The sequence below is a fragment of the Anser brachyrhynchus genome (assembly GCF_964034855.1).
Source record: "Anser brachyrhynchus genome assembly, chromosome: 25".
Taxonomy (NCBI): domain Eukaryota; kingdom Metazoa; phylum Chordata; class Aves; order Anseriformes; family Anatidae; genus Anser; species Anser brachyrhynchus.
In genome coordinates, this window is record NC_137718.1 from 2,782,585 (window position 1) to 2,805,190 (window position 22,606).

A 22,606-nucleotide genomic window follows, 5' to 3' on the forward strand; every position below is an offset into this window, starting at 1 on the left:
ATAGTTAATTAATACTGGCTATCAATACAGGGAGCTATTTTAATTTCTTACCCCTTAGAGCCTACTGCCGAGTTACCTCTGAGCAGGAATTAGCAGCTATTAATACAATTACCTAACAGCTTCTATTATTGGGGTCTATTAAATTCTATTAACAGGTTGGCTTTTAGTATCTGCAGCCCCCACTAACATAATTATGTATTGCAATCTAATATTAGGATTATCTATCGGAATCCTTATTAATAGAGTTATCTGTTATCAATTATTAGCTCTTAACACCATTTGTAATTAGAATCTCTGTACAGAATTACCTGTTACTATCCACATTGATCCATCATCTATTAGGATCTTAACAGAATTTCCCGTTAATTCCTATCAGTACCTCCCATTAGCTGCCACTAATTGCCTATTAACACTTATTAGCAGCAGCTACACGGGCAGAGGGGGAAGGGGAGGGAGCGAAGCGCCGCCAACAAACTCACGCCCAGCCTTTGACCTCGGTACTTTATTTTCACATATATATATATATATAAAAAAACAAACTGGCAAATATCAGACAAAACTCCCGGAAATGTACACACAACCCAACAAAAATATATATAAACCAAAGCTTCTGCTTCGACGACACTTGCAGCTCACGAGCGGGGCCCGGTGCCGAGCGGGAAGGGGCTGGGGGCGGCGGGGGGAGGCTGGGGACGGGGTTTTTTTTTTTCCCCTCCCCGAGGGGGCAGGAGGGCGAGCTGCCTCCTCCTGGGGGGGGTGGGCAGAGGTGTCACTGAAGCAAGAAAGAAACCAGTTTTCCCTGGGGCTGATAAATGTTTAGCAAAAAAAAAAAAAGAAAAAAGATCCAACCCTGAGACATCGCCGGCTGGCCCTGACCTGACATTCCTCGGGTTTACGGCTAAACACGACCCAGCGGTGCCAGCAGCTGCGCAGCCTCCCTAAAAGCAACTCAGTTCGTCCTCCCCCTCGGCAGCAAGCCTTCAACCGGGAGGATTTAAGAACCTGCATCCCCCAGGGGCCTGAGAGCCCCGTCCCTGCCCTCGCGGCCCCTCGGGGGGGTCCCTGCCTGCAGCACCCCGGGGACAGGCAGGGCTCAGCAACAAGGCCCGGGGGGGGGGGGGGGCTCAGAGGGAAACCCCCAAAGCCCCAGCGCCCCCCTTCTCCGCTCTGCCCCCCCCACGCCCTACCCCCGAGGTGCCCGCGCCGCCCCGCTGCGAAAAAGCAAAAATTCCGCCAGCTTTTCTGAGCAAATTTGGGGGAGAAAAAAAAAAAACCAAAAAAAACGCGTCGAAACCTTCCCGCACGCGACGGATTTCCTGAAAAAGCCTCGGCTCCTTCCCTCGGGCAGCTGAGGGGGGGATTTCTTTCGAGTATTGCTGTTGGCTTCCCCGTAGCAGAAAGCAAGTCCAGCTTCGCTGCTGCCAAGCCGACAACCCGCGGTTGAGGTAACGGAGGTGGGGGGGGGGTCCCGGGGGCGCCCCCGCGGGGTTTCGCCTCCGGCCGCGCTCCCCGGGGGCTGGAGCAGGGGTGGGAGAAGGCAATCCAAGAGCAGGGAAGGGTCGAGGGGAGAAAGCACTTAGGAGATCCCCTGGCTAGTTCCTCAGATCGATGTATTTCTCGCTCTTAAATAGAAAAGAGGGGGGGGGGAATAAAGTTAGGGGGGAGCATATGGATAAAAGACGGCTCCTCGGCAGGTGGGACAGGCGGCGGCGGTGCGGGGCAGCAGGACCGGGGCCGGGGCTGTCCCCTGGGGGGAATAAATCTGCTCGGCAGGGCGGGTATGAGCAGAAACCGCAGCCCTGGACGCCGGGAACAGCTTCTGCAGCCCCCCCGGTGGCTCTCGACCCTGTGAGCCCCATCTCATCCTGCGCCGGGAGCTTGGGCTCGGCGATGCTCGGCCCCCGCCTCCTTCCCCCTGAGCCTCCCCTCGTCGCCTCCCCGTCCCCCCCCCCCAGCCCCAAGCGATGCCGATGGATGAACGGTGCCCATGCAGGGTGCGGAGCGCTGGGCGAGGAGCAAAGCGTTACCTCGGGCACCCCCTGGGCTCCTCAGCTCCGCTCCCAGCCCTGCCCTGGCAGCGCCCGACGCCCCCGTGGCCACCAGGGCCACCAGGTCCTACCTGGTCAGCGGCAGGTCTCCTCTCGCCGTTGGCGCCCTGCAGGAGGCCGGCCTCTTCGGCGAGTTTATCTGACTTAACTTCAACTACATTCTTGTCTTTACGTGCCTCTGGCTTTGTGCTAGGGGAGGGAGGTGACAACTTTGAGACGTGCTCGCGCTACCGAAGAGGGCGCGTGGCTGGGGGAGCGGGGCCGGCCGAGCCCCCGAGGCTCCGTCCCGGGGGATGCTCGGGGGCAGAGGGTGCCCAGGGGCTGAGGATTTGGCTCTGGGAAGCTCCGGGCTGCCCGGCCCTCCCTGCCAGGGCTCCCTCGGCTGCTCTACGGGGCTGCTCTTCTCCTCCCTGCGCGGACGGGCTGAGCCGTGCGGACCCCGGGGCTGCGGGGAAGCTGGAAGCCAGGCCCCAGCGCCGTGCCCCCGGCTGCCTCCCGCCAGTGCCGTGGGATGGGAAGCAGGAGCGGGGGGAAGCAGGAGCAATGGGAAGCAGGAGAAACGGGCAGCAGGAGAAAGAAATGGGCAGCAGGAGAAAGAAATGGGCAGCAGGAGAAAGAAACGGGCAGCCCCTCGGGGCGGCAGCGCTTACATGTCCTGCTTGCCGGCGCGGCCACAGGGGATCTTGCCCTTCTTGTGCAGGAAGTAGATGACGGAGCCCAGCACGGCCACCAGGAGGATGCAGACGATGATGGCCACGATGATCACGCCTTTGCTCTCCGAGGTCTTTTCATCTGGGCGAGACAAGGGGAGGTCACTGCGCGTCCCGCCCCGGTGCTCTCCAGCCTCTCCTCCCGTTTCTATTTCGGAAAGCCCTTCCCCAGGGAGGCACCGTGGGGACTCCCCTTCCCGCTGCCTCCCCGGCTCCCCGCGGGGCTGGGCACGGGGCTGAGCCAAGCAGGAGGCTTCCACGGCCCTGCAGAAGCAGGTGGAGACGGGGCCTGCCGGCTTGGCAGGGAGAGCGGAGCAGCCGCGGGAGCCAGGAGCACGGCTCCGCCGGCGGCAGGCTCCCAAAACGCCGAGCGGTCCCGCGGGGGGGGGGCTCACCCAGCAGCTGGATGTGCTTCTCGCTGACCCCCAGCGCGTTGGAGACCCTGCACATGGCCCCGGCCCGCAGCAGGTCGTGGCTCACGCGCACCGTCAGGTTGCTGGCGACGTGCTGGTTCTCCACGTACTCGTGGGCCTGCGGGGAGGGCGAGCGGCGCGGGGCTCAGCACCCCGGGGCCGTGCGCAGCACCCCGGAGACGCCGCGGCCCGGATCCGGCCCCCCCCCCCAGCCCCCCGCCCGGCTCTCACCGTCCCGTTGATGCTCCAGCGGACAGAGGGCCGGGGGAAGGCGATGGCCTTGCAGGTGAGGTTCACCACCTCGTCCTGCCGCACGTACAGCGGGGAGCTGATGGCCACGATGCGCGGCTTCCCTGCGGGGACGGCACAGCGAGCCCCTTTGGCTCCCGGGGCGGGGGGGGGGAAAACACGGGGCTGACGCTGGCGGCACGGGGCTCGCCCCGGGCTATTTCTTACCCTGAACGGCCACGGCCACCTGCTTGCTCTGCTCCAGCCCCGGCACGCTGCGAGCGACCACCCGGCAGCTGAAGTTGCTGGAGGTTTCGAAGGTGAGGTTCCTCAGGAAGAGCTGGTTCCCCTCCGCCACCTTCCTGCCCTGTTGGGGAGGGACGCCCCGCGGCGCTGAGCCCCCAAAACCCCCGAACCCCCCCGGCGGGACCCCCCCGCAGCGAGGCGAGGAGGCAGAAGCAGACACCCCGGGGGGAAACCCTCCCCCCGGAGGAGCCCCTGGCTCTGCCCAGCCCGAGCCCTGCTCACCCTCTCGTCCCTCCACTGGAAGTCCAGGTCCACGGGGCTGTGGGCGCTGCAGCTCAGCCTCACGCTGTCCCCTTCGTGCAGGGGCGAGGAGGGCTCCATCTGCACGCGGACCCCTTCGATGTCTGGGGGGGGGGGGGGACGGAGAGCAGGGCAGCGGGAGCAGGGGGGGACGGGGGACCCGCCGCCACGGGTCCGTCCGCCCACCCCGGGGGCCTTACAGTTCACGACGAGCTCCACGTCCTTCTCCATCTGCGTCATGTCATCCAGGTCCAGGATCTGGCACCTGTACAGGCCGCTGCTGCTCTTGTTGACGCCGTGCAGGCTCAGCACCCCGCTGCTGGTGTCGGCCAGGGACGTCACGTCCTGCCACTCCTCCGGCTGCGGGCAGGGCAGCGCGCAGCCCTCAGCCCCATGCGGGCACCCCGAAACGAGGGACGGGCAGGCCAGGAGCTGCCCGCCGAGGGGGGGGGAGAGGGAACCCGGACCCAACCCCCCCCCCCCAGGTGCCTCACCACTTTCTTGTAGAAGCTGAAGACGGGCGCCGGGTTGCCGTCAGCCTCGCACACCAGCTTCACGTCGTCCCCCTCCTTCACCAGCGCCGCGGCGGGCACGATGTGCAGCTCCACGTGCTGCGTGGGGTCTGGGGCAGGAGGGAGCGGGCAGGGTGGCTGCGGGTGTCATCCCCAACCCCCCCCCAGCCCCAAGCCCACCTCCCGGCCCCCCACTCACAGAAGACGGTGATGTTGACCCGCCGGGAATCCTTGGAGCGCCTCTGGCCCCGCAGCCAGTAGTGCACGGCGCAGTGGAACAAGGAGCTGCGGTCCTCCCGCGTGACCGTGGCGAAGAGGCTGCTGCTCACCGTGTACAGCCCGCTCGACTTGCGGGTCAGCGTGGCCAGGATCTTCACCTCTGCAGGGGACGCAGCCGCTGTTCCCAGCCTGCGGGGATGCTGCGGCACGCGGGGAGGGCGCCTTCGGGCAGCCCCGGTCCCTCCCTGATGGGGAGGACGACGTCCCCGGCCCCGGCCCCGACTCACTGTTCTCCTCGGGCTGCAGCTGCTTCCCGTTCTTGTACCAGGTGATGTTGGCCGGTGGGAAGCTGTTCTCGCTCACGCACTGGGCGATCTGCGGCGGCACACAGCGCCTTGGGCACGGCACGGCCCCCGGGGGGCCCCCGTGGGGAGCGGGGAGAGGGGAGAGCCCGGCACGGCCGGGGACCCTCGGGGGGGCACCTCCTCACCTGCGGGGTGGTGCTGCTGTGCACGGGGATGCCGGCCGAGCTGGCCTCGATCTCAGGGGTCTCGGGGACCTCTGGAAGAAGCCCCCCCCGCAACGTGTCAGGAGCGACGGGGCCGGGATGCGCCCCCCCGTCCCCGCGCGGCGGAGGCACGGCCACGCTGCCCGCCACTCACTGTAGACGTGGAGCTCGGTGCTGTTCTCGCCCACGCCCTGGCTGCCCGCCCCGACCTGGCACACGAAGGTCCTGGCGTCCTGCAGCGTCACCTTGCTGATGGACAGGGCCTTGTCCTCGCCCACCGACAGCCGCCCCTTGTAGCCCGTCTCCTCCTCCAGCACCTCGCCGCCCGCGACGACGCGCAACAGCTTCACCCGGCTGCTGCGGTCCACCTGCGGGGCCAGGGGACGAGGGCGGGCTGACGGAGGGCCCCGGGGACGGCCACCACCACCCCGACCCTCGGCACCGTGCCGGCACTCACGTAGAACCAGTCGATGAAGGCGTAGGAGCCGTTCCCAGGGACGGAGAAGCTGCACTCGATCCTGGCCGTGGACTCGCTCTCCGCTTCGACCACCTCCGGCATGGAGACCTGCAGCCCGCTGGCTGCACCTGGGGGCGGGCACGTCACGCTGGCACCGCCGCATCCCCGAGACCACCCTGGGACCCCCGGCTCCGTCCCCAGCCCAGCAGCAGGACGCCCAGCTCCCTCCCGAGGGCAGCCCCTCGCCGCCTCTCTGCCCAGCGAGCCGCGCGGGCGCTGCCTGCCCGCAGCACGGGTGGCACCGGGACCCGCAGCCCCGTAATGGAGCGCCTGGCCACGCTCCAGGGGAGGTAATGGCTATCGATCCCCGGCGGGGAGCAGGCTCAGCAGCTGCCCTGCGCTGGGGCTGGGGGCTGAGCACCATCGGCCGGGCACGGTGCAGGGAAGGGCTGCGTCATGGCACGGCCGGGAGCGCCGCCGCCTCCACGCTGGCACCGCGGGTGCTAAGTTAAGGGGGTCTGCACGCCCCACACAGAGCCCCCCCAGGAGGGGACGGTGACACGGGGGGGGTCCGGCAGATCAGCACCCGCAGCCCAGCCCAGGTATGGGAGCTGGGGACGAGAGGGCTGCAGGAAGGCAGCTGTGTCAACAGCTCCCTGATAGCGCCGCCGCTATCGGCTGCTCAGCCTCGCCAGGGAGGGAACTTCAAAGGGCAGTGCCCTGCCTGCGAAATGCTCTTTATCTGAAGTGGGTACGCGGTGGCACAGCCCCGACACGCAGCCGGGAGCCCTTCTGCCACAGCAAAGGGGCTGGCTCACGCAGCCAGCCCCGCCAGGGCACCCCAACAGCCGGCTCCTGGCCCTCACCTCTGCGTGCGCCCAGCACAGTTGGCACCAAGCAAAGAGGGACAATAAAACAAAGCAGCGCAGGAAAGGAGGAGGCAGAAAAACAGGTGAAAGCCCCAGAGATAAGCAGGCGGCGGGGTCAGGAAACTGGACCAGGCACACACGGGAAAGAACAACTTAGCACCGGAGGCACCTGGGCACGACGCCGGGCACCCGCAGCCCCGCGCACGCCTGGGGCGCCCCCCGGCTGCTGCCCCTGCTGCCCGCCATTCCCAGACCCCCAGCACAGTCCCGGGCAGAGCCACCCCCAGGAGATGAGAGCTGCCGGCCCGCAGAGCTGACCCGCTCGGAGCGGGAGCCCTCGAGCCCTCGTCCTGGCGGCAAAGCAGCAAAACCATGAGCTCAGAGCTGGGGAATGGCTGGCATCCGCGGCTGGCACAAGGCACCCTCCTACCCGGCCGCTGCCCTTGAGGAGGCGGACACGGGGGCTGCAGCCCCCTCCCTGCTCCCCCAGGGCAGGCTGGCTACCAGGGAGAAGGGCTCACCAGCCCCGCCGAGAGCACCCAGTGACACCCCCAAAGTGCTGCTGGAAGCTGGCGGGGGGGGGGACACAGCCCTGGGGACACAAGCGCCCCTCGTGCAGCCCCCGGGCAAGACCCGCAGCTGACGGCGTGCGTGGGCGAGCTGGAGAGGCGCCGGGCGCCCCGCGATAACCGGCTCGGCTCTGGGGACACGGCGACGCACCCTCACGCCCCGCTGCAGTCCCGTGGGGGGCACCGGGGCAGGGCTGGGAGCCGCTGGCCCCGCGCGGAGCAGCCCGAGTGCGGCGCCGAGCGCCTGGCACAGCTCCAGCGGGGGACCCGCGGGGAGATCCGGAGCGGGCGCCTGCAGGCAGCGAGCGGGGAAGGGAGGAGAGCCCCCTGCGCCTTTCCATCTGGCTGGCGGACAGCCGGCCGGCAGCCAGGGCTCCGCGAGAACAAAGCTTTGCTTTTAGAGCCGGGGAAAGGGGTGGGGAGCAGTGCGCCCCCCCCCCCCCTCCGCCAGCCTCCCGCGGAGCCGAGGTGTGCGAGAAGCTGGCAAGGAGAAGTGTGGCTGTGGTGTGGGGTCGTGTCATGTCCCCCCACCCCACCCCGCCCCGGCACGGAGCAGCCACAGAAGGGGGGCACCGCAGGGGGCTGGAGCCGCACGCGGGATGCCTGAGGTTTCCCAGCTTTTTCTGGGTGCCTCTCGGGGAAAGCAGCTGCAGGCAGATCCTCGCCGTGCTGGGGATGGGGCCAAGGCTCTGCTGCGGCACCCCACGCCCCCCAACAGCCCCCCCCCCCCCCCCCGAACCGTGCGCAGGTAAAGAAGCAAACCCCACAGCCCCCAGCCCCGCAGCCAGGTGGAAACACCCGCAGAGCCCCCTCCACGAGCCGTGCACGAGGGGCATGGGGTTGCACCGGCGGCCCCGGTCCGAGCTCCCAGCCCCGCTGCCTGCACCCCCTGCCCTGGGGGGCGCGCGGCGAGCCCCCCAGCCTGCCCGGGGAGGGCTCGGCCGCAGCCCCTCGTGCTTCTGGAAAGCGTCGAGCCCTTCGCCGTGGCCAAGCTTGCAAGCAGTGCGCCGCCGGCAGCCGCCAGGCGCCTGGCTCCGCACGCGTGCGGCGAGGAGGGGATCCCAGCTCCGGCCGGGGGTGGGAGCAGCCGGCGCTCAGCTCCCCCGTGGCGCTGAGCCTTCGGCCGGAGCGGGCTTCCCCGGCACCGGGGGCCACCTCCGCAGGGCAGGGACGAGGCGGGAGGGAGGCAGGGAGCTGTCGGAGCACCGGGACCCCTCCCTGGAGCTCGGCGAGGGGCAGGAAGCGCACCCCCCCCCCCACTTACCCGGCGGGGAGGGGGGGGGGGGAAACGGGCTGGAAAAAGGATAAAAAAAGAAAGAGCGTGAAAAGCCAAGAGAAACACAGCGCCCGGGGGAAAAACTCCTTAGAAGGCAAGGGGTGGATGCTTCCCAATAACCTGACCACCGCACCCCGAGCGCACGTGGGGGCACCCCGGCACCCTGCCCCACGGAGCGTGGCCACGGCAGCCTGGCTAGTGCCGGCCGCCTGCTGCTAGCCACCGGGCCGGCATCCCCGGGGGGCCAGCAGGGAGCACCCCTCGCCCTGTGCCGCTTTTTTTTTGGGTGGCGGGGGGGGGAGGCTGCAAAGGGACCCCCAGGGTGGCACCAGCTCCACGCCCGGAGGCTGAAGCGGAGCCTGGGGGCATGCAGGGCTGGGGAAGGGGGTGTCTGGGTGGGGGGGGGGGGGTTATTGGGGGGGCTGCTCCCCCCCAAGGCCGCCCCCCCCCCCATGATTTGGGCACTCCTGGCCCCCACCGGGCGGTGCCCCAAGGGCGTCAGCTCCGCTCTGCGCCCGGGGACGGGACGGGGACGGGGGGGACACGGGGAAAGGGGTCGTGGGGAGACCGGGAGGGGGTCGGGGGGGGGGTCGTGGGCTCAGCAGGGAGCGCCCCCAAAGTGCCTTCAGCCCCCCCCCGGGCGCTGAACGAGGCTGGGCACGGGGCGCAGCAGCTCCACGGGTGCAGCCGCCGCATGGACACACGAGGGGAAGGGTCCCCGTGTGCCCCCCCCCCCTTATCTACCCCCCTCCAGCTACTCCTGGGGGTCCAGCAGCACCCCCCCAGCACCCCCCAACCCCAACCCCCCCCCCCCAAAACCTCCCTCGGCCCCGCAGCGGCTGCGCACCCCCGGGTGCCGCAGGTGCTCCGCTCCCCCCCCAGCCCGGGGCGGCCCCAAAACGTCCCCCCTCTCCCCAAAAAACCTCCCCCCACCCCCCCCAGACTCACCGCAGCAGCAGAGCAGGAGGCAGCACCCCCAGCCCCAGCCCCAGGCGGGGCCCCCCCGGCGCCCCCCAGCCATCGCCCTCCGCCGCCGCCGCCGCCCGCCCGCGACTGACCGGGACCCGCGGGCTGACGTCAGGAGGAGGAGGAGGAGCGGGGGAGGAGGAAGGCTCCGGACCTGCCTCCCCCCCCCCCCCCACCTCAACCCCTTATCCCCCCCCAGCGGCTGCCGCCCACCCCGCAGGGCGCTGCCCAGACCCCGCTCCCTGTGTCCCCCCCCCCCCCCCTCTCCAGTATCCCGGTGCCGGTCCCGGTAGGGGGGGGTGGGCAGGGGTCGGTCCGGGGGGGGACACACGACACCCACCGGGGGCCGGGGGGGCCGGTCCCGGTGCATTCCTGCCCGGCCCCGCCTGCCCGGGCTTGCTGCGGTGGCTGCGAGCCGCCAGCCAGGCGCTGGAGGTGGAAACAGCCCCGGGGGCAGAGGTGCGGGGGGGGGTTGGGGAATGCTGGGGGGGGGGGGGGCAGGGCAGCCCCCCGGGGGCACCATGCGGGAGCAGCCCCCCCCCCCCCATTCACCCCGCTCCGCCCCAAAGCCCCCCCGCCATCCCCAAACCCACAAACTTTTTTTTTGGGGGGGGGTGGGTTTCACCCGGCTTTGAGCAGTGCTGGGACCCCCCCCCCCAAGCAGCCCCCCCCACCCCACCCCCCCCGTGAGCAATGTGGGGGTCGCGCCCCCCCCCCCAAGGGATGCCCCGCACCCACCTGCAGCCCCCTCCCCGCCGCAGGGCCCCCCGCCACGCTGCAGCCCGAGCCCCCCCAGCTGCTGCTGCGTGGGGCGGCCGTGGAAAAAAGGATGGTGGGGGCTGCCCTGGGGGGGGGGTCCGGGGGGGTCCCAGGGCTGCACAAGGCTGCTGTTACCCCGGGGAAGTCGCCCAGCCCGGCCTCCCCTGCTGGGATCAGCCCCCGGCGTGGTCCTGGGGGAGCAGCACAACCCCAGGTGCCGCGGGGTGCCCCCCCCCCCCAGGCACTCAGGACCCCCCCCCGTCCCGTCCCCCCATCCCCTGCTGCAGCCTGGCCGTGCCTCGGTTTCCCTTTTGTCCACCCAAGTCGGGGGGGGGCTGCTCCTCCCTTGGCTTCTCCTGCAGCTCGGGGCCCCCCCAAGCAGGGGCTGCGCCTCTCAGGCCACCCCAAACCCCCGTGGGGTCAGGCTGGGGGTGTCCCCAGGGCAGGGGCATCGTTTTGGGGACCCCCAGCCCCTCTCCATGCCACCACCCCCCCCGGCATCCCCGTTCCGGTTCCCTTGGTGCCATGCCCTGACCCTTCCCGTGCCCCCCTCCAGCCTTGGCTCCGTGCCGGACCAACCCCCCACCCCCCACCCCACCCCACCACTTTCCGAGCCAAATGGACCTGATGATTCATCGGAAATGATTAAATTTTATTTATTTATTTATTTATTCCCCCCCCCCCGGCGAGATGGGTTGCTTAAAATGGCAACGCTGGGCAGCGATAAGGGAACAAGTGCACGGCGCTGGCGAGACGCTGCCCGGCCTCACGGCTGCACCGGGGGGGGGGATTTTGGCAGCCGGGGACCCCCGGCCCTGGGCACAATCACGTTTTCCTCCCCCCTTACAGGCAGGATGCTCTCCTGGGAGCAGGGGTTGGGATATCCATCACCCAAACCCCATAAGTGCCCCCCCCCCCCCCCCCCCGAGGGCACAGGGGTGCCGCTTTCCCGCAAGGAAGCGCCCAGCCAGGCAAACAGACGGGCTGGAGAGCCCGGGTGGCACGCTGCTGCTGCATTTCGTTCCGCCGCCGGCGTTTCATCCCCGTTAAAAAGAAAGGGAAACGTCGCTAAGAAAACCTCCGCAGAAAATTCCCAGCCCTCGGGCAGGGCGACGCTGCTCCTCGGAGAAAACAGCCCCGTGACCGGAACGGGCCTCGGGCTGGGGAGCTTCTGTTTTTTGGAGCTCTTTGCTTTGAAAAAAAAAGTTTTTTTATTTTATTTTATTTTTTTTTTTCTCCCACCGAACTCATGGTTCTGAGGAAAACGGGCAGGGCTTGAAAGGTTTGCCCGGCCGGCCTCACAGCGGGCGTGAAATCACCCGGCACCTGGTGGGCTCGGGCTCTCGGTGGGGAGCGCGGGAGGCTGGATGCTGTCGCCTGCCCCCTCTTCTGCCTCATCTCGCGCCTGATGATTATTTATTTTCTTGCCGAGAGGCCTCCGCTCCAGCCCCTCTCACTGCTGTGCAAACAAACAGCGCCGAGCAGGCAGCGCCGCCGGGGCGGGGAGGTCGGGGCGCGCGGGGCGCGCGGGGCGCGCGGGTCCCTTCCCCTGCTGCGAGCCGTGGGGGGCAACCCCGGGGGGGCAGCTCGGTGTTATCTGAGCACCCCGGGCTGCAGGGACAACCCGGCGGGGTGAAATTTGGTTTGCTTTCCTCCTCCGGCCCCCGCTGGAGCGATGGCCAGCGGGTAGGGCCAGGCGTGGGGCCGAGGGTAGTGCCTGCACCGACCCGGCGGCCTTCCGTGGTGCTGGGGGGGGGGGGGCTCAGAGCAGCCCAGGGGGCTCGGGAGGGGTTTGGGGGTGCGTGGGGTGCTCCGGGTGCTGGCTGCCCCCCCGTGAGCCTCGCACCGGGGGAGCGATGGGCGACGAAGGGCGACGAAGGGCGATGAAGGGCGATTAGGGTGCATGGCGCACCGGGCGATGCGCTGCCGGCTGGCACAGCTCGGGGCAGATAAAAGGAAGCTAAAAAGAGGGATGGAAACCGGCTGCCGCGTGTGCCCGGGGCTGTTCCTCCTCACACAACACCGCCAGGGCCGAGAGGGGTCCCCGCTCCCTGGGGAATGGCCGGGATGTGGCCCAGCACCATGAGGACCGGCGCGGGGCCGGGAGGTTGGGCCGTGGGGGGCTCGCTGCCTGCGGGGAGAAGCCCGGGGGCAGGGGGCAGGGTTTGGGCACATTTCGGGCACCTGCCTGGGTGGAAGATGAGGGAGGGACGAGCATCAGCTGTGCCGGGAGACCAGAGCTGCCCCGGGGGGACCTGCACCTTGTCTTGGCCCCCCCCAGGAGCCCTACTCCATGTCCCCGTCCCAGGAAAATGTCGCCTCCGTTCCCGGGCTGGGCTCCCAGCGGCTCCTTTGTGTCTCCCCTCTCCTTCCTCCTTCCCGTGGGGATTACTAACCATGGCTACGGGGCTTTCCGTAGGGGGGGCAGGAGCGGGCGAGGGGCCGGGCGGCCGGAGGAAGGAAGGACGTGAGCAGAAGGGGGGCAGGAAGGTGACATCTGGATTTGTGTGCCGGGGGCTCGGCGGATGCCGAGCGGCGGTGAAGCCCCAAAAAGGAGAGCCGGGCAGCCCCGGGGATGGCTGCGGGGCACGGAGCAATCCCCTTACACCCTGCTCCGGGGGCCTGACCCCTGCCACAAGCAGGACAGACGGACAAGGACAGCTGGGACAGGCTGGGGGGGAAACCTTACCCGGCCGGGGGGCCACCTCCGAGGCGTGGGGCGGGGGCCCCCGGTGTCCCGGGGGCAGGTGCAGCCCGGCGGGGCGTGCGGACAGCCACGTCCTGCCCTCTCGCTCGCTCACACTTGTGCAAAAACCAGCCCGGGGGCCGGGCCCGGCGGTGCCCGAGGCTCCTTTCCCAACCCTCCCAACCCCAAACGCACGCACGGCGGCGAGGGGAAGGCTTTGGGGCCACCAGCTCGGGGCGGCTATTTTTATAAACTGGCCTTTTCCTTCGGAAGATGCTGAGTTCATCTTCCCCCCCTCGTCGTCGTCGTCGTCCTCGCCGGACGGAAAAAGGCCCCATTGTCTCGGAGCCAGATGGGCCGGGGCCGGGCACCCGCCCCAACAATGGGGTGGATTATAGGGCCGGCAGCCGGGGCACGGCCACGCTGAGTCCTCACCCCCTGCTAACACCGCAGACCCCGGAGGAACGGGGCCCCGGGGCGCTCATCCTGCCCCTTGTCCCACGTCAGCGTGGCGAGGATGGGGGGAAATGTCCCTGGGGGGGGGGGACCTCGAGAGATTTAGGGGGGCCCTTCCGCGAGGGTTTTGTGCTGCTCGGGGGTCCCCGTGGCACCCCCCTGCCCGTCCCCGAGGCACTGGGGAGGCGCCAGGCCGGCAGCACCCTGGGGAGCCGCGGGGCCGGGCAGGGATTTCTCCTCGCAGGACTTTCCCATGGACGGGGACTTGCTTTTCCCAGGGCCGCCTGGCCGGGCTCCAGCGGGCCGGAGACATCCCAGCTCCCTCCGTGGGGAGCCCCGAGCCCTCTGCGAGCACCGCGGGCAGCCCCCGGGCTCCCAAATCCCCCCCGCCATGGGCTGCGGGGCTGGCAGGGAAAGGGGACACCTTGGGGACATCACCTGGGGACATCACCGTCGGAGGGGGCGTTATTTAGGGTGGCCGAGCTAAACCTGGGGGCAGCACGCCGTGGGACCGTGCGGGATTGGGGTCAGCACCCTGCGGAGGTGCCCGGCCGGGGCTGGGATTGGGGGCACGGTGCCAGCAGCACCCACGCCCCAGCTACACCCTTCCTGCATCCCGGCAGCGCCCGGGGAAGGGGCCAGGTCCCGCTGCGGAGGTGGGGGCCCCCCCCCCGGCACCATTTCCCCCCTCCGCAGCTGCAGGCTTGGCTGCCAAACCCTTTGTCTCCCTGTTTTCCCGGTCCTCCTCCACCCCCGCAGCCCCTTCCAGCCAGGGCTCCGCACGGCCCCCCGGCACGGGGTCCTGCGCCCCCCGGGGTGCTGAGCCCCCCCCCCCCCGGGCACGGTGACAACGGTGACAAGCGTCCCCGGGACGCTCCGTCCCTCCGCTTCCAGATAACAGCAGCCACCAGCGCTGACGCCGGCTGCTGCGATTCCCGAAACGCGGGGCTCAGCTGCCCGCAGCGGTGAGCTCAGCACCGTCATGCAGCTCAGCACCGTCATGCAGCGGCGGCCCTGGGGCAGGGCTGGGCGCCAGCAGCACCCGTGTGGGGGGGAGCGCCCAAAGCCCCCGATCCCGCACCCTGAGGGTGCGAATATCGGGTGCCACAGCCGAAAAAAAAAAAAAAAAAAGGTGTTTCTGACCCCCTGCACCCTCCCCAGGGGGCTGCTTTGGGACCAGACGTCCCCAAGCAAAGGGGGGCAAGGATGGGGGCACCCGAGGGTGGGAACACCCAAGGATGGGGGCACCCAAGGGTGGGGGCACCCGGCTGCGGAGCTGCCCCCAGGGGAAATGGGGAGGGGGCCGCAGGTGCATGGGGCTCGCAGGGTCCGTCCCGCAGCGGGGAATGAATGGAGCCCGCCCGGCCCCTCCGCTCTGCCCTTTTTCTTTTCTATTTTTTTTTTTTTTTTTTTGGCCGGGCAATAAGAAGCCCAAACATTACCATAAATGCTCAAAGCAGCTTGGCTCCGTCACGTGGGGCACCGCGCACACCCCGCTGGGGGGTGCAGGGTGTTTTTTGGGGCCGGAACCCCAAAAACAACCAGGCTGGGAGGGGACAGACCCCCCTGGGGACGGACAGACGGACAGGGCTCTGCCACCCCAGCCCGCTCCGGGGCCTCGGGGTGCGGATGGCTTTGGGGTCATGGGGTCCCCTTCCCTAAAAAGCCCCAGGGCTGCGGGCTGGGCTCGTTGTCACCACCAGGGACAGGGACACGGCGGGTGCCCAGCCCGGGGGCTGGCGGTGAGGGCACGATCCGCTCCGTGCTGCACAAAGCAGACCCTTGGGCCCAGCCCCATGGCCTTGAGGTTACTCTGGGAGCCCTGCAGGGGACCCTTGGGTGCGGAGGGAGCGGTGCTGCCATGCCCGGCCCCGTCCCGGGCACCGCCACCAGGTGCCAGGGCTGAGACCGCCGCGCTCATCACACCAATGGGTGGCCCCACGGCCTGCCCGCTTTAACCGCCGGTGCCCCTTTAAATCCCCCCCAATGGGAGGTGCCCAACCGCCGCCGCCATCCAATCGTAGCCGCCTCCCCCTCTCCGCGTCCCACGAACCGCCCAATGGGAGGCGAGCCGAGCCCCCTCCCTCCCCTCCCATTGGCCGGCAGCGCGAGAAGATGGCGGCGCCCAGCACCGGGGGGCCCGGCGGCGGTGCGGGCGACAAGATGGCGGCGCCCATAGGCGAGAGACCCCGCGGCGGCGCCGGCAACAAGATGGCGGCGCCCAGCACCGGGGGGCCCGGCGGCGGTTCCTACAACAAGATGGCGGCGCCCCCGTCCCGCTGAGGCGCGGCCCTTAGCAACCATGGCGCTGCTGCTGCTGCTGCGCGGCCTGCGCCTGGCCGTCGACGTGCTGCTGCTGCTGCTCGACCTCAACTTCTTCCTCGTCTCCTCGCTGCTCGCCGCGCTGCTCTGGCTACTGGCCGCCATCGCCAACTTGCCCGCAGCCTGCTGGCACGGGCTGCTGCTGGCGGCGGGCGGCTTGGCCCAGGCGGCCGCGGGGGTGCTGAGGGGGTGCTGGGCAGCCGTGGAGGGGGCGAAGGCGCTGGGGCAGCTGCTGGCGCTGCGGGGCAGGGAGGCGCTGAGGCAGGGCGTCGTGGGGCTGCTGGGCTCGGGGCAGGCGGCGCTGAGGCAGGCGTGCGAGGGGGCGGCCATCGCGGGGAGCCTGCTGGCCTACCTGGTCAACAGCGCGGTGAACATGGGGCTGCTGGGCGCGCAGAGCCTCGTCGCCCTGCTGCTGGCCCTCTGGGACGCCGTCGTCAGCCCCGCGCTGCGCCTCGCCGAGCTGCTGGCCGCCTGCCTGGCGCACGTCTCCAGCAGCGCCATCGCGCTCTCCATCCTCCTCTGGTCGCCCTGCCAGCTGGCCTGCGAGATGCTGGCCTCCTTCGCCGAGCTGCTGGTCGGCGTGTTTTTCGTCAACGTTTACGGCTTGGGGCTGCTCCTCGCTATCATCGGCGTCGGCGCCGTCGTCTTCAACCCCGGCGTGCTGTGGGTGCTGACGGGCCACTTCCACGCGCTGCCCGCCTACCGCCGCCTGCAGCGGGAGGCGTGGAGGCTCTACCAGGTGGCGGTGCTGATGCTGGGCATGGCCCTCACCTCCCAGGCCTGGCGCAGGATGGTGGACTGGAGCCTGCAGGTCACCAACTGGAGCCGAGGAGGGAGAACGACGAACCGGGACAGCGAGCGGCGAGGGGCGGCCGTGCCCCCACCGAGACCGGCGGCGCTGGGCAGGTTGATGCTGGCCGTGGCCGGGCAGGAGGAGCAGCCGGACGTGGAGCAGGTCCCACAAGCGCGCCCGGCTTTGGGTCGAAGCTCTGCGGCGGGGCAACGTCTCCAGCCACCCAGAGAGGAGCCCAGCACCTCCCGGGGGAAAGCTCCGAGGAGAGAGCAGCTGAACGTGGCAGCTGGGGACGGCGCTCCGGACGACGACCCCTGGATGCTCCTGAAAGAACAAGAGGAACGTAAGAAATGCGTCATCTGTCAAGACCAAACAAAGACGGTGCTGCTCCTGCCCTGCAGGCACCTGTGCCTGTGCCAGGAGTGCACAGAAGTCCTCCTGCAGCAGGCCATCTACCAGCGCAACTGCCCGCTGTGCCGCCAGATGATCCTCCAGACACTCAACGTGTACTTGTGAACGCCAGGGGAGGGTGGTGTGGGTTGTTTTCCCAGGAGGTCAAGGGCACCCCTGGCTCTGCCTCTTGGCCAGATGCAGGAGGGCTCTTCCCAGGGCTGCCCCGAGCGGTTTCCAAAGAACTAAGGGGGTGTTGAAAAGCAGGAGGCTGTCAGGGGCGTCTGTCACCCACGTTTAGTACGTGACTAGGTTGTAGTTGTGCTAGCAAGCGCACTAGGTGATCTCTGCAGCAAACTAAGAGCGGGGTTTTTTTTGTCGTTGACAACTTTTGCTGTTTCAGGGCCCGTTGCCTGAGCCTGCAGCGGTCCAAGATCCAAAGCAGAGCACAAAAAGATGCTCTGGTCCCTCCTAGCCAAAACTGATGGAAAGGGTAAAGGCTCAGCCCTCCTGGGAATCACTGGGACTAGTGCAAGGCAAGGGAATTTTTTTGTTGTTGTTGTTGTTCTTTTTTTCTATTGAGATTTGGCCAAAAAACTACCTGGCAGACTGCATTTACAGCTGTTTCTTCCTTCTGCCACTAAAGCGTGGCAGCTCCCAGTGCAGGGAACAACGTGCCCCTTGTGCAAGGCTCTAGGCAAGCACGCTCCAGCTTTCCTGGCTAGATAACACAGATAACACACCTTCCTCCAGGCTCCCAGTGCCCAGAGCTGGGTGCGCTTGCCTCTTCCCAGGGGGTGACTTTGGGAGGGAAGGGGGCTCCCAAATCCTCTGTAAGCCCCCTGAGACATTCCAGCACCAGGCACAAGCGCTGCGGACCTACAGCCACGTGCGCGGAGCGGTACCAGGACCACAGCTAGATCTGATTAGGGCGGGTTACGCTTCTGTTTTGTCTTGCTGCCTGTCTGAAATGTGAAACGCAGCTTGTTTTGTTACAAAGGGGCCCGCGAAGTCTCACAGGGCCATCCACACCTCGCTGGGGAGGGCTGAGGTGCCTCATCCCAGCTCAGCCAGCCAGCACCATTCCAAGGAATTGCTGGGCTGCAAGAGAGCCTCGCGCCGAAAAGCTTTTCCTTTTCCAGCTGCTTGCCTGGGGTCAGCCGCGCGCCAGAGCCAATTTTGGCAGGAGCCAGATTGGAAGGAGCCTCGACTCCTCGACTGCGAGCCAGGAGCCTGAGGGCGGCTGGCGTGGTCTGCTCCATCCTCCTGCTAACAAATAATCGATCGGCGATTTTAGCCAAAACAGAGGCAGCGGAGGGGCCGGGCTGGGAGACGCCTCTGCGCTGCAAACCTGAGCTGTGGCGGGATGCAGTCGTGCCTGAGAGCAGCTCCGGGAGGCACTGCGGGGCTGTTTGGGTTTGCTGGGGGCTCCCTGGACACATCCACCTCGTTTTGGGGGGCTGCAGAGCTCCCTGCCCGAGCCCTCCCCAGACACACAGCGCCCTGCAGGCGTTCACCACCCCCAGCAGCTCCCAGCCCCTTCCCTGCGCAGCTCCGGACAGGAGCGCTGGCCACGCTCCCAGCAGCAGCAGAACTTTGGGGCCAGCCGCTGGATCTTGGGGTGCAACGTTTCCTACAATGTTCAGGGAAGGAAGGGCGCCTTCCCAGGACTGCAGTTCCTCCCTGCAAACTTTATTTTTTATTATTATTATAGCAGTCACGCTTGTTATTTTCGGGCCTGTTTGTTTGCTGCCTGTTTATAAGAAGAGAGAAAGCTTTGCCTTAAGTTTAACTGTTTGCACTACAAGCTAGATACTGAGCGGATTAAAGTCTCCTTTAGCAAGAGCTGCCTGCTGCCTCGTCCTTGGGAAGGGTTTCCCTGGGGGGCTCTGCATTCACCCTGGGGTCAGGGGAAGCCTGTCCCTGACCCCAGCAGGCTCAGGGGTACTTGCCTGCGCCCAGAAAAGCAGGAGCTGAATCCACAGCTGAAGACACAGCACACGTGGGGTTTTGGGGAGTCACCAGGAGCTGTTGAGCGAGGAGGAGAGAAGCCAGGGCTGCTCGCAGAGGCTCCTGCTCTCAGCTTTTCTTTCCAGGAGCAGTTCCTCTCCCTGCCGGGCCGCAGGGACGCATGCTCGGCTTCTCCAGAGCTGGAGCAGCAGGGCTGAGCCCTCCCAGCCTGGCAGGACCACTCCTCAGGATGATGAGGATGTATAATCCCTGGCAGGACCGCTTATCGGGATGTATAATCCCTGCTCCGCCGTGCCCTTGGCACATCCACGTCCCGCTGCTCGCGACGGAGGCTGCCGTGGAGCGCGGCTCCCCCGGGACGGATGCAGCAGGCGGCGCAGGGGCAGCCTTGCCTCGCAGGAAGGCTGTGGCAGGCTCAGCCGCGGCGGGCTCCTGGTGAGCAGATGGATTTGCTGCGTAACGAGCTGTTCCCTGGCCACGAGCTGAGCTCTTGGCAGGCCGTTGTCTGCTCTTAAGCACCCTCGGCTTCTCCAGGATCCTCGCAAATTGCTTGGGAAGCGTTTCAGGGCCCCGATGGGCAGAGACCCTGGGAGTTCTGGCTCGCCTCGCCTTGAACTCACCTGCCTTGGCAGGGCCACGCTGGCAGGCGAGCCGATTTTAATCGTGAGGCTCTCATGTCCTGGCTCAAAGTCACGGAGGGGGACTGCGGGGAGGCTGCAGGAGCGCAGCCCAGCCAGGCTCAGCACCAGCACGGGGCTGCCGAGCCCTGCAGGGGTCTGGCCGCGGGTGGATGGCACCAGGGGAAACTGAGGCACCCTCAGCCTGCCCCAGAGATGCTGGGGACCAGGATGGGACCTGGCAGGAGATGCCCCCAGCAAGGACAGGCTGTCCCAGCCCACCCGAAACAGGGGACTCAGAGGCTCTGCGGCCACCCCAGCCCGCTGCGGCCGTGCTGCCGAGCGAGGACAGGACATGAAGGACACAGCCTTCCCCCGGGAGCCGTCCCGCACGCACTTGGCTCGCTCTCAGGCCGAGCGGTGAGCAATTACCGGAGGGAAATGCAACCACCTCCCGGCCACGGGCAGCCGCAGCGTCCGGAGACTGCCGTGACACCAGGGAGCTGGCACCGGGCCTGGCTGCCCGGCAGCTGCCATGCTCACAGACCCGTCCAGGGCACAAAATTTGGGGTTTCTGGGGACGTTCCCTGCTCCGGAGCCTCGCACCTGGAGGGAGGGATGGTTTCAGCCCGTCACAGCACACAGACCCTGAGGCAGGAGGAGCTGCTGGGTTACATTCATGAGCACTGGGTGTGTGTGTGTGGGGGGGGAGGCTGACAGCTTGCTGGAAATGAAGCCCCCCAGGCTTTGGGGAAAATCCCCGGCATCCCTTTGTCAGCGCAGCTGCGGCGCCCCGGCCCTAATGAGCTGCCAGCCCAGGGACAGCGGCCGCAGCCCGTGTGACAGCGGGGAGCTGGCACGGCAGGCAGGCACAGATAAAGACCCCGGGCCGGCGGGGAGGGAGCAGGTGAGGATCAGCAGCAGAACCACAGGGGGGCTTTGGGCTGCTCCCCGGCACCAGCTTTGCTCCCTCGTCAGGGGCTCGGCGCGGGGAAGCAGAGCAGAGCAGGCTGCGCAGCACCGCGTCCAGCTGGGTCGGGGATGTGGCCGCGGGTGGAGGCCTCCTGCCGCCCCTTTGGGTTTCCATCTCCTCAGGGTGGGCCACCTGAGCCTGGAGGAGGTGGTTTCAGTCCTCTCGGACCTCTCTTCTCCCCAGGACATTGGGGTTCTCCCAATGGGATCACTGAAGAGCCCTGTGTCTGCTCTTCTGAGGTCCGTGCTTGGGGTCCTGCTTTGGTCTTGTGCCATTCTCTTGGGATCCTGAGCTCCTCTGACCCATCCATCAGGGTCTGCGAGGCGTCAGAGCGCCGCTCCTCAGCTGGCAGCACCCAGCTGGTGCTCCCCAGCACCCACACATCGAGGCGGCTCCAGTTCCCAAAAGCACCAGAGCCCGGACACATGAGGAAGGCGGGTGGCCCTGGCCAGGCAACTCCTGGCTGCCCCATCCCAACACGACTGCAGCCCCTTGGAGGGGCACAGAGCCCCCAGATTCCCCCCAGTTGGCCCCACACCGCTGCGCAGGGGCTCCTGATGCCCCCACGTGTGCCCATTTCCCAGCACAGCCACAAGAGCTCACCCACGACCCCGGTGCAGGAAGCCCCTTACCTACGTGCTGCAGGCCCCCCCCTCAGCCCTGCTTTGTCCCTACGGTCCCAAATCCCCCCAAAAAGCTTTGTTGGCCCACCCCACCCCACCCGATTGAGGTTTATCCCCCCATTTTCCCAGCTTGAAGCTCTCCTTACCCGGTCCCAGGAGGCACCGGCGCAGCCTTTGCCATCGGGGGCATTTCCACTCTCCGCAGGTGAGGATTTGGGATCTGGTCACTGCGGGGTCTCAGAGGTGATCCTCTTGGCCTCTTCCTCGCACACCCCTCTCAGGCTGAGATTTGGGGGGCTCCTGCTAGCTCTGAGCCCCCCCAGCACCGCAGGAAGAGCTGCTCCAGCACCTGCTGGGGACCCTGACCTTGGCGTGCCACCGCCACAGCTGAGGAGCCGCTCCGGGAAGAGCTGCCAGCACTTTTTTTTTTTTTTCCTTATTTATTTTTAAATAAACATTTCTGCACAAACCGCTGCCTCTGCCAGCTGCACTGCAGGACCTGTGTGCTCAGCCCGGCTCTTATATAGGGTTTACCCTCGCCCTGGCCAAAGGGGTGGTGGTCCCTCCCCAGCCCGGGCTCAGCTGGGACCGGGGCTCCGACCGCTCCTTGCTCGGGGGCAGCTGGGGGTGCTCGTTAGGAGCTGCCAGAAATCAGGGCCTCCTGTGTCTCCCCTCCCCTAATCCCAATCCTTCCCTTATCCTCCTCCCCGCCACCCTTGTGTTCCTCGGGGGGGGGGGTTTCTAGGGGTCCCCCCCGACCCCACAAAGCTCCCAGCGGATCGAGAGCATCTCCAGGGGAGCAGAGCCCAGCAGCTGCCGTGCTCAGCGTGGTGCTCAGCGCTCCCCCCATCACGATGGGGCCCAGAGGATGCTCCCAGCCCCCCCCTCCCCCCCAACCTCCCCTGGCCTGGTCCCAAGGAAAAAATCATCTTCCTCCTCCCAGAATAGGCAGTTCCGACCAGCGAGCCGCCCTGTTTATCCCCGAGCGGCTCCGCTTACAGAAAAGGCCAACTTCAACCCAAACAGACGCTTCCGCCGCAACCCAGTCCTGCTCCGGGGCCGGACGGGGAGCTGCAGGGCGGCCATGGAGCCTTCAGCCCCGGCCCCAGTGCCTCCGCGAGCCCTCGTGGGGTGGGGACACCCCGGGCACCACCGGGGGTGCGACCCCCAGGTGGGACGCGGGGCGAGGTGCCCCCGACCCCGTACCCCTGCGTGCCCCCCAGGTCTGTAGGGCCGTGGGTTTGCTCGTCCCGCTGGGTGAAGGAGTCGGCCCCCCCGCTCCAGAAGCCCCCTCCCTGGCTCGCCCCCATCCCCGCGGGACCGATTTCGGGCAGGAATGAGGAAGCCCTTGGCTCCCCGGCTAAAAATAGGGTCCCCTCCCGGCGCCGGGTCACCGCGCTCCCACTGCATCCCGGCTTGGAGGGGGGGACGGGGGGGTGTCCACAACGCGCCCCCCGACCTCCACCCCCCCCGAGGCACCGGGGGCAGGGTGGGCTTCTCCTCCGACCCACGGGCAGCCGGGACCCGGGGGGGGGCTGCCTGGGAAATGCGCCCCCCCCACCCCGGTCCCCTCCCCACGACCAGGGCAAGGGCGCACGGAGGGAGCGCAGGGCGCAAAGCGGCGCCGATGCCTCCACCTAGCGGCTCCCCGCCGGCTCTGCGCCCCTCCTGGGCCCCTGCGAGGGGCTCAGCACC

General features: G+C 67.7%; 2 protein-coding genes across 4 annotated transcripts; one reads left to right on the top strand and one right to left on the bottom strand.

Annotated features, from left to right (window-relative positions):
- Positions 1-487: 487 nt before the first annotated feature.
- On the bottom strand, positions 488-9,774 carry MCAM (melanoma cell adhesion molecule). Of its 3 annotated transcripts, none has more exons than XM_080567916.1 (15): positions 9,662-9,774; positions 5,642-5,769; positions 5,339-5,552; positions 5,167-5,237; positions 4,964-5,051; positions 4,657-4,836; positions 4,440-4,567; positions 4,146-4,305; positions 3,928-4,049; positions 3,628-3,766; positions 3,403-3,524; positions 3,154-3,289; positions 2,699-2,840; positions 2,120-2,237; positions 488-1,622 (listed from the first exon to the last, which is right to left on the bottom strand). In XM_080567916.1, exons 2-15 carry the CDS (start codon positions 5,741-5,743, stop codon positions 1,593-1,595), a joined length of 1,752 nt encoding a protein of 583 aa, XP_080424042.1. In that variant the 5' UTR covers positions 5,744-5,769; positions 9,662-9,774; the 3' UTR covers positions 488-1,592. The 3 variants fall into 3 exon arrangements, with proteins under 3 accessions (XP_080424042.1, XP_080424041.1, XP_080424043.1); XM_080567915.1 differs by lacking the exon at positions 9,662-9,774 and adding an exon at positions 9,304-9,447; XM_080567917.1 differs by lacking the exons at positions 2,120-2,237; positions 9,662-9,774 and adding an exon at positions 9,304-9,447.
- A 4,833-nt stretch (positions 9,775-14,607) lies between these two features.
- RNF26 (ring finger protein 26) lies at positions 14,608-18,570 on the top strand. Its single transcript, XM_080567923.1, has one exon. It carries the CDS (start codon positions 15,525-15,527, stop codon positions 16,851-16,853), a length of 1,329 nt encoding a protein of 442 aa, XP_080424049.1. The 5' UTR covers positions 14,608-15,524; the 3' UTR covers positions 16,854-18,570.
- Positions 18,571-22,606: the final 4,036 nt, after the last annotated feature.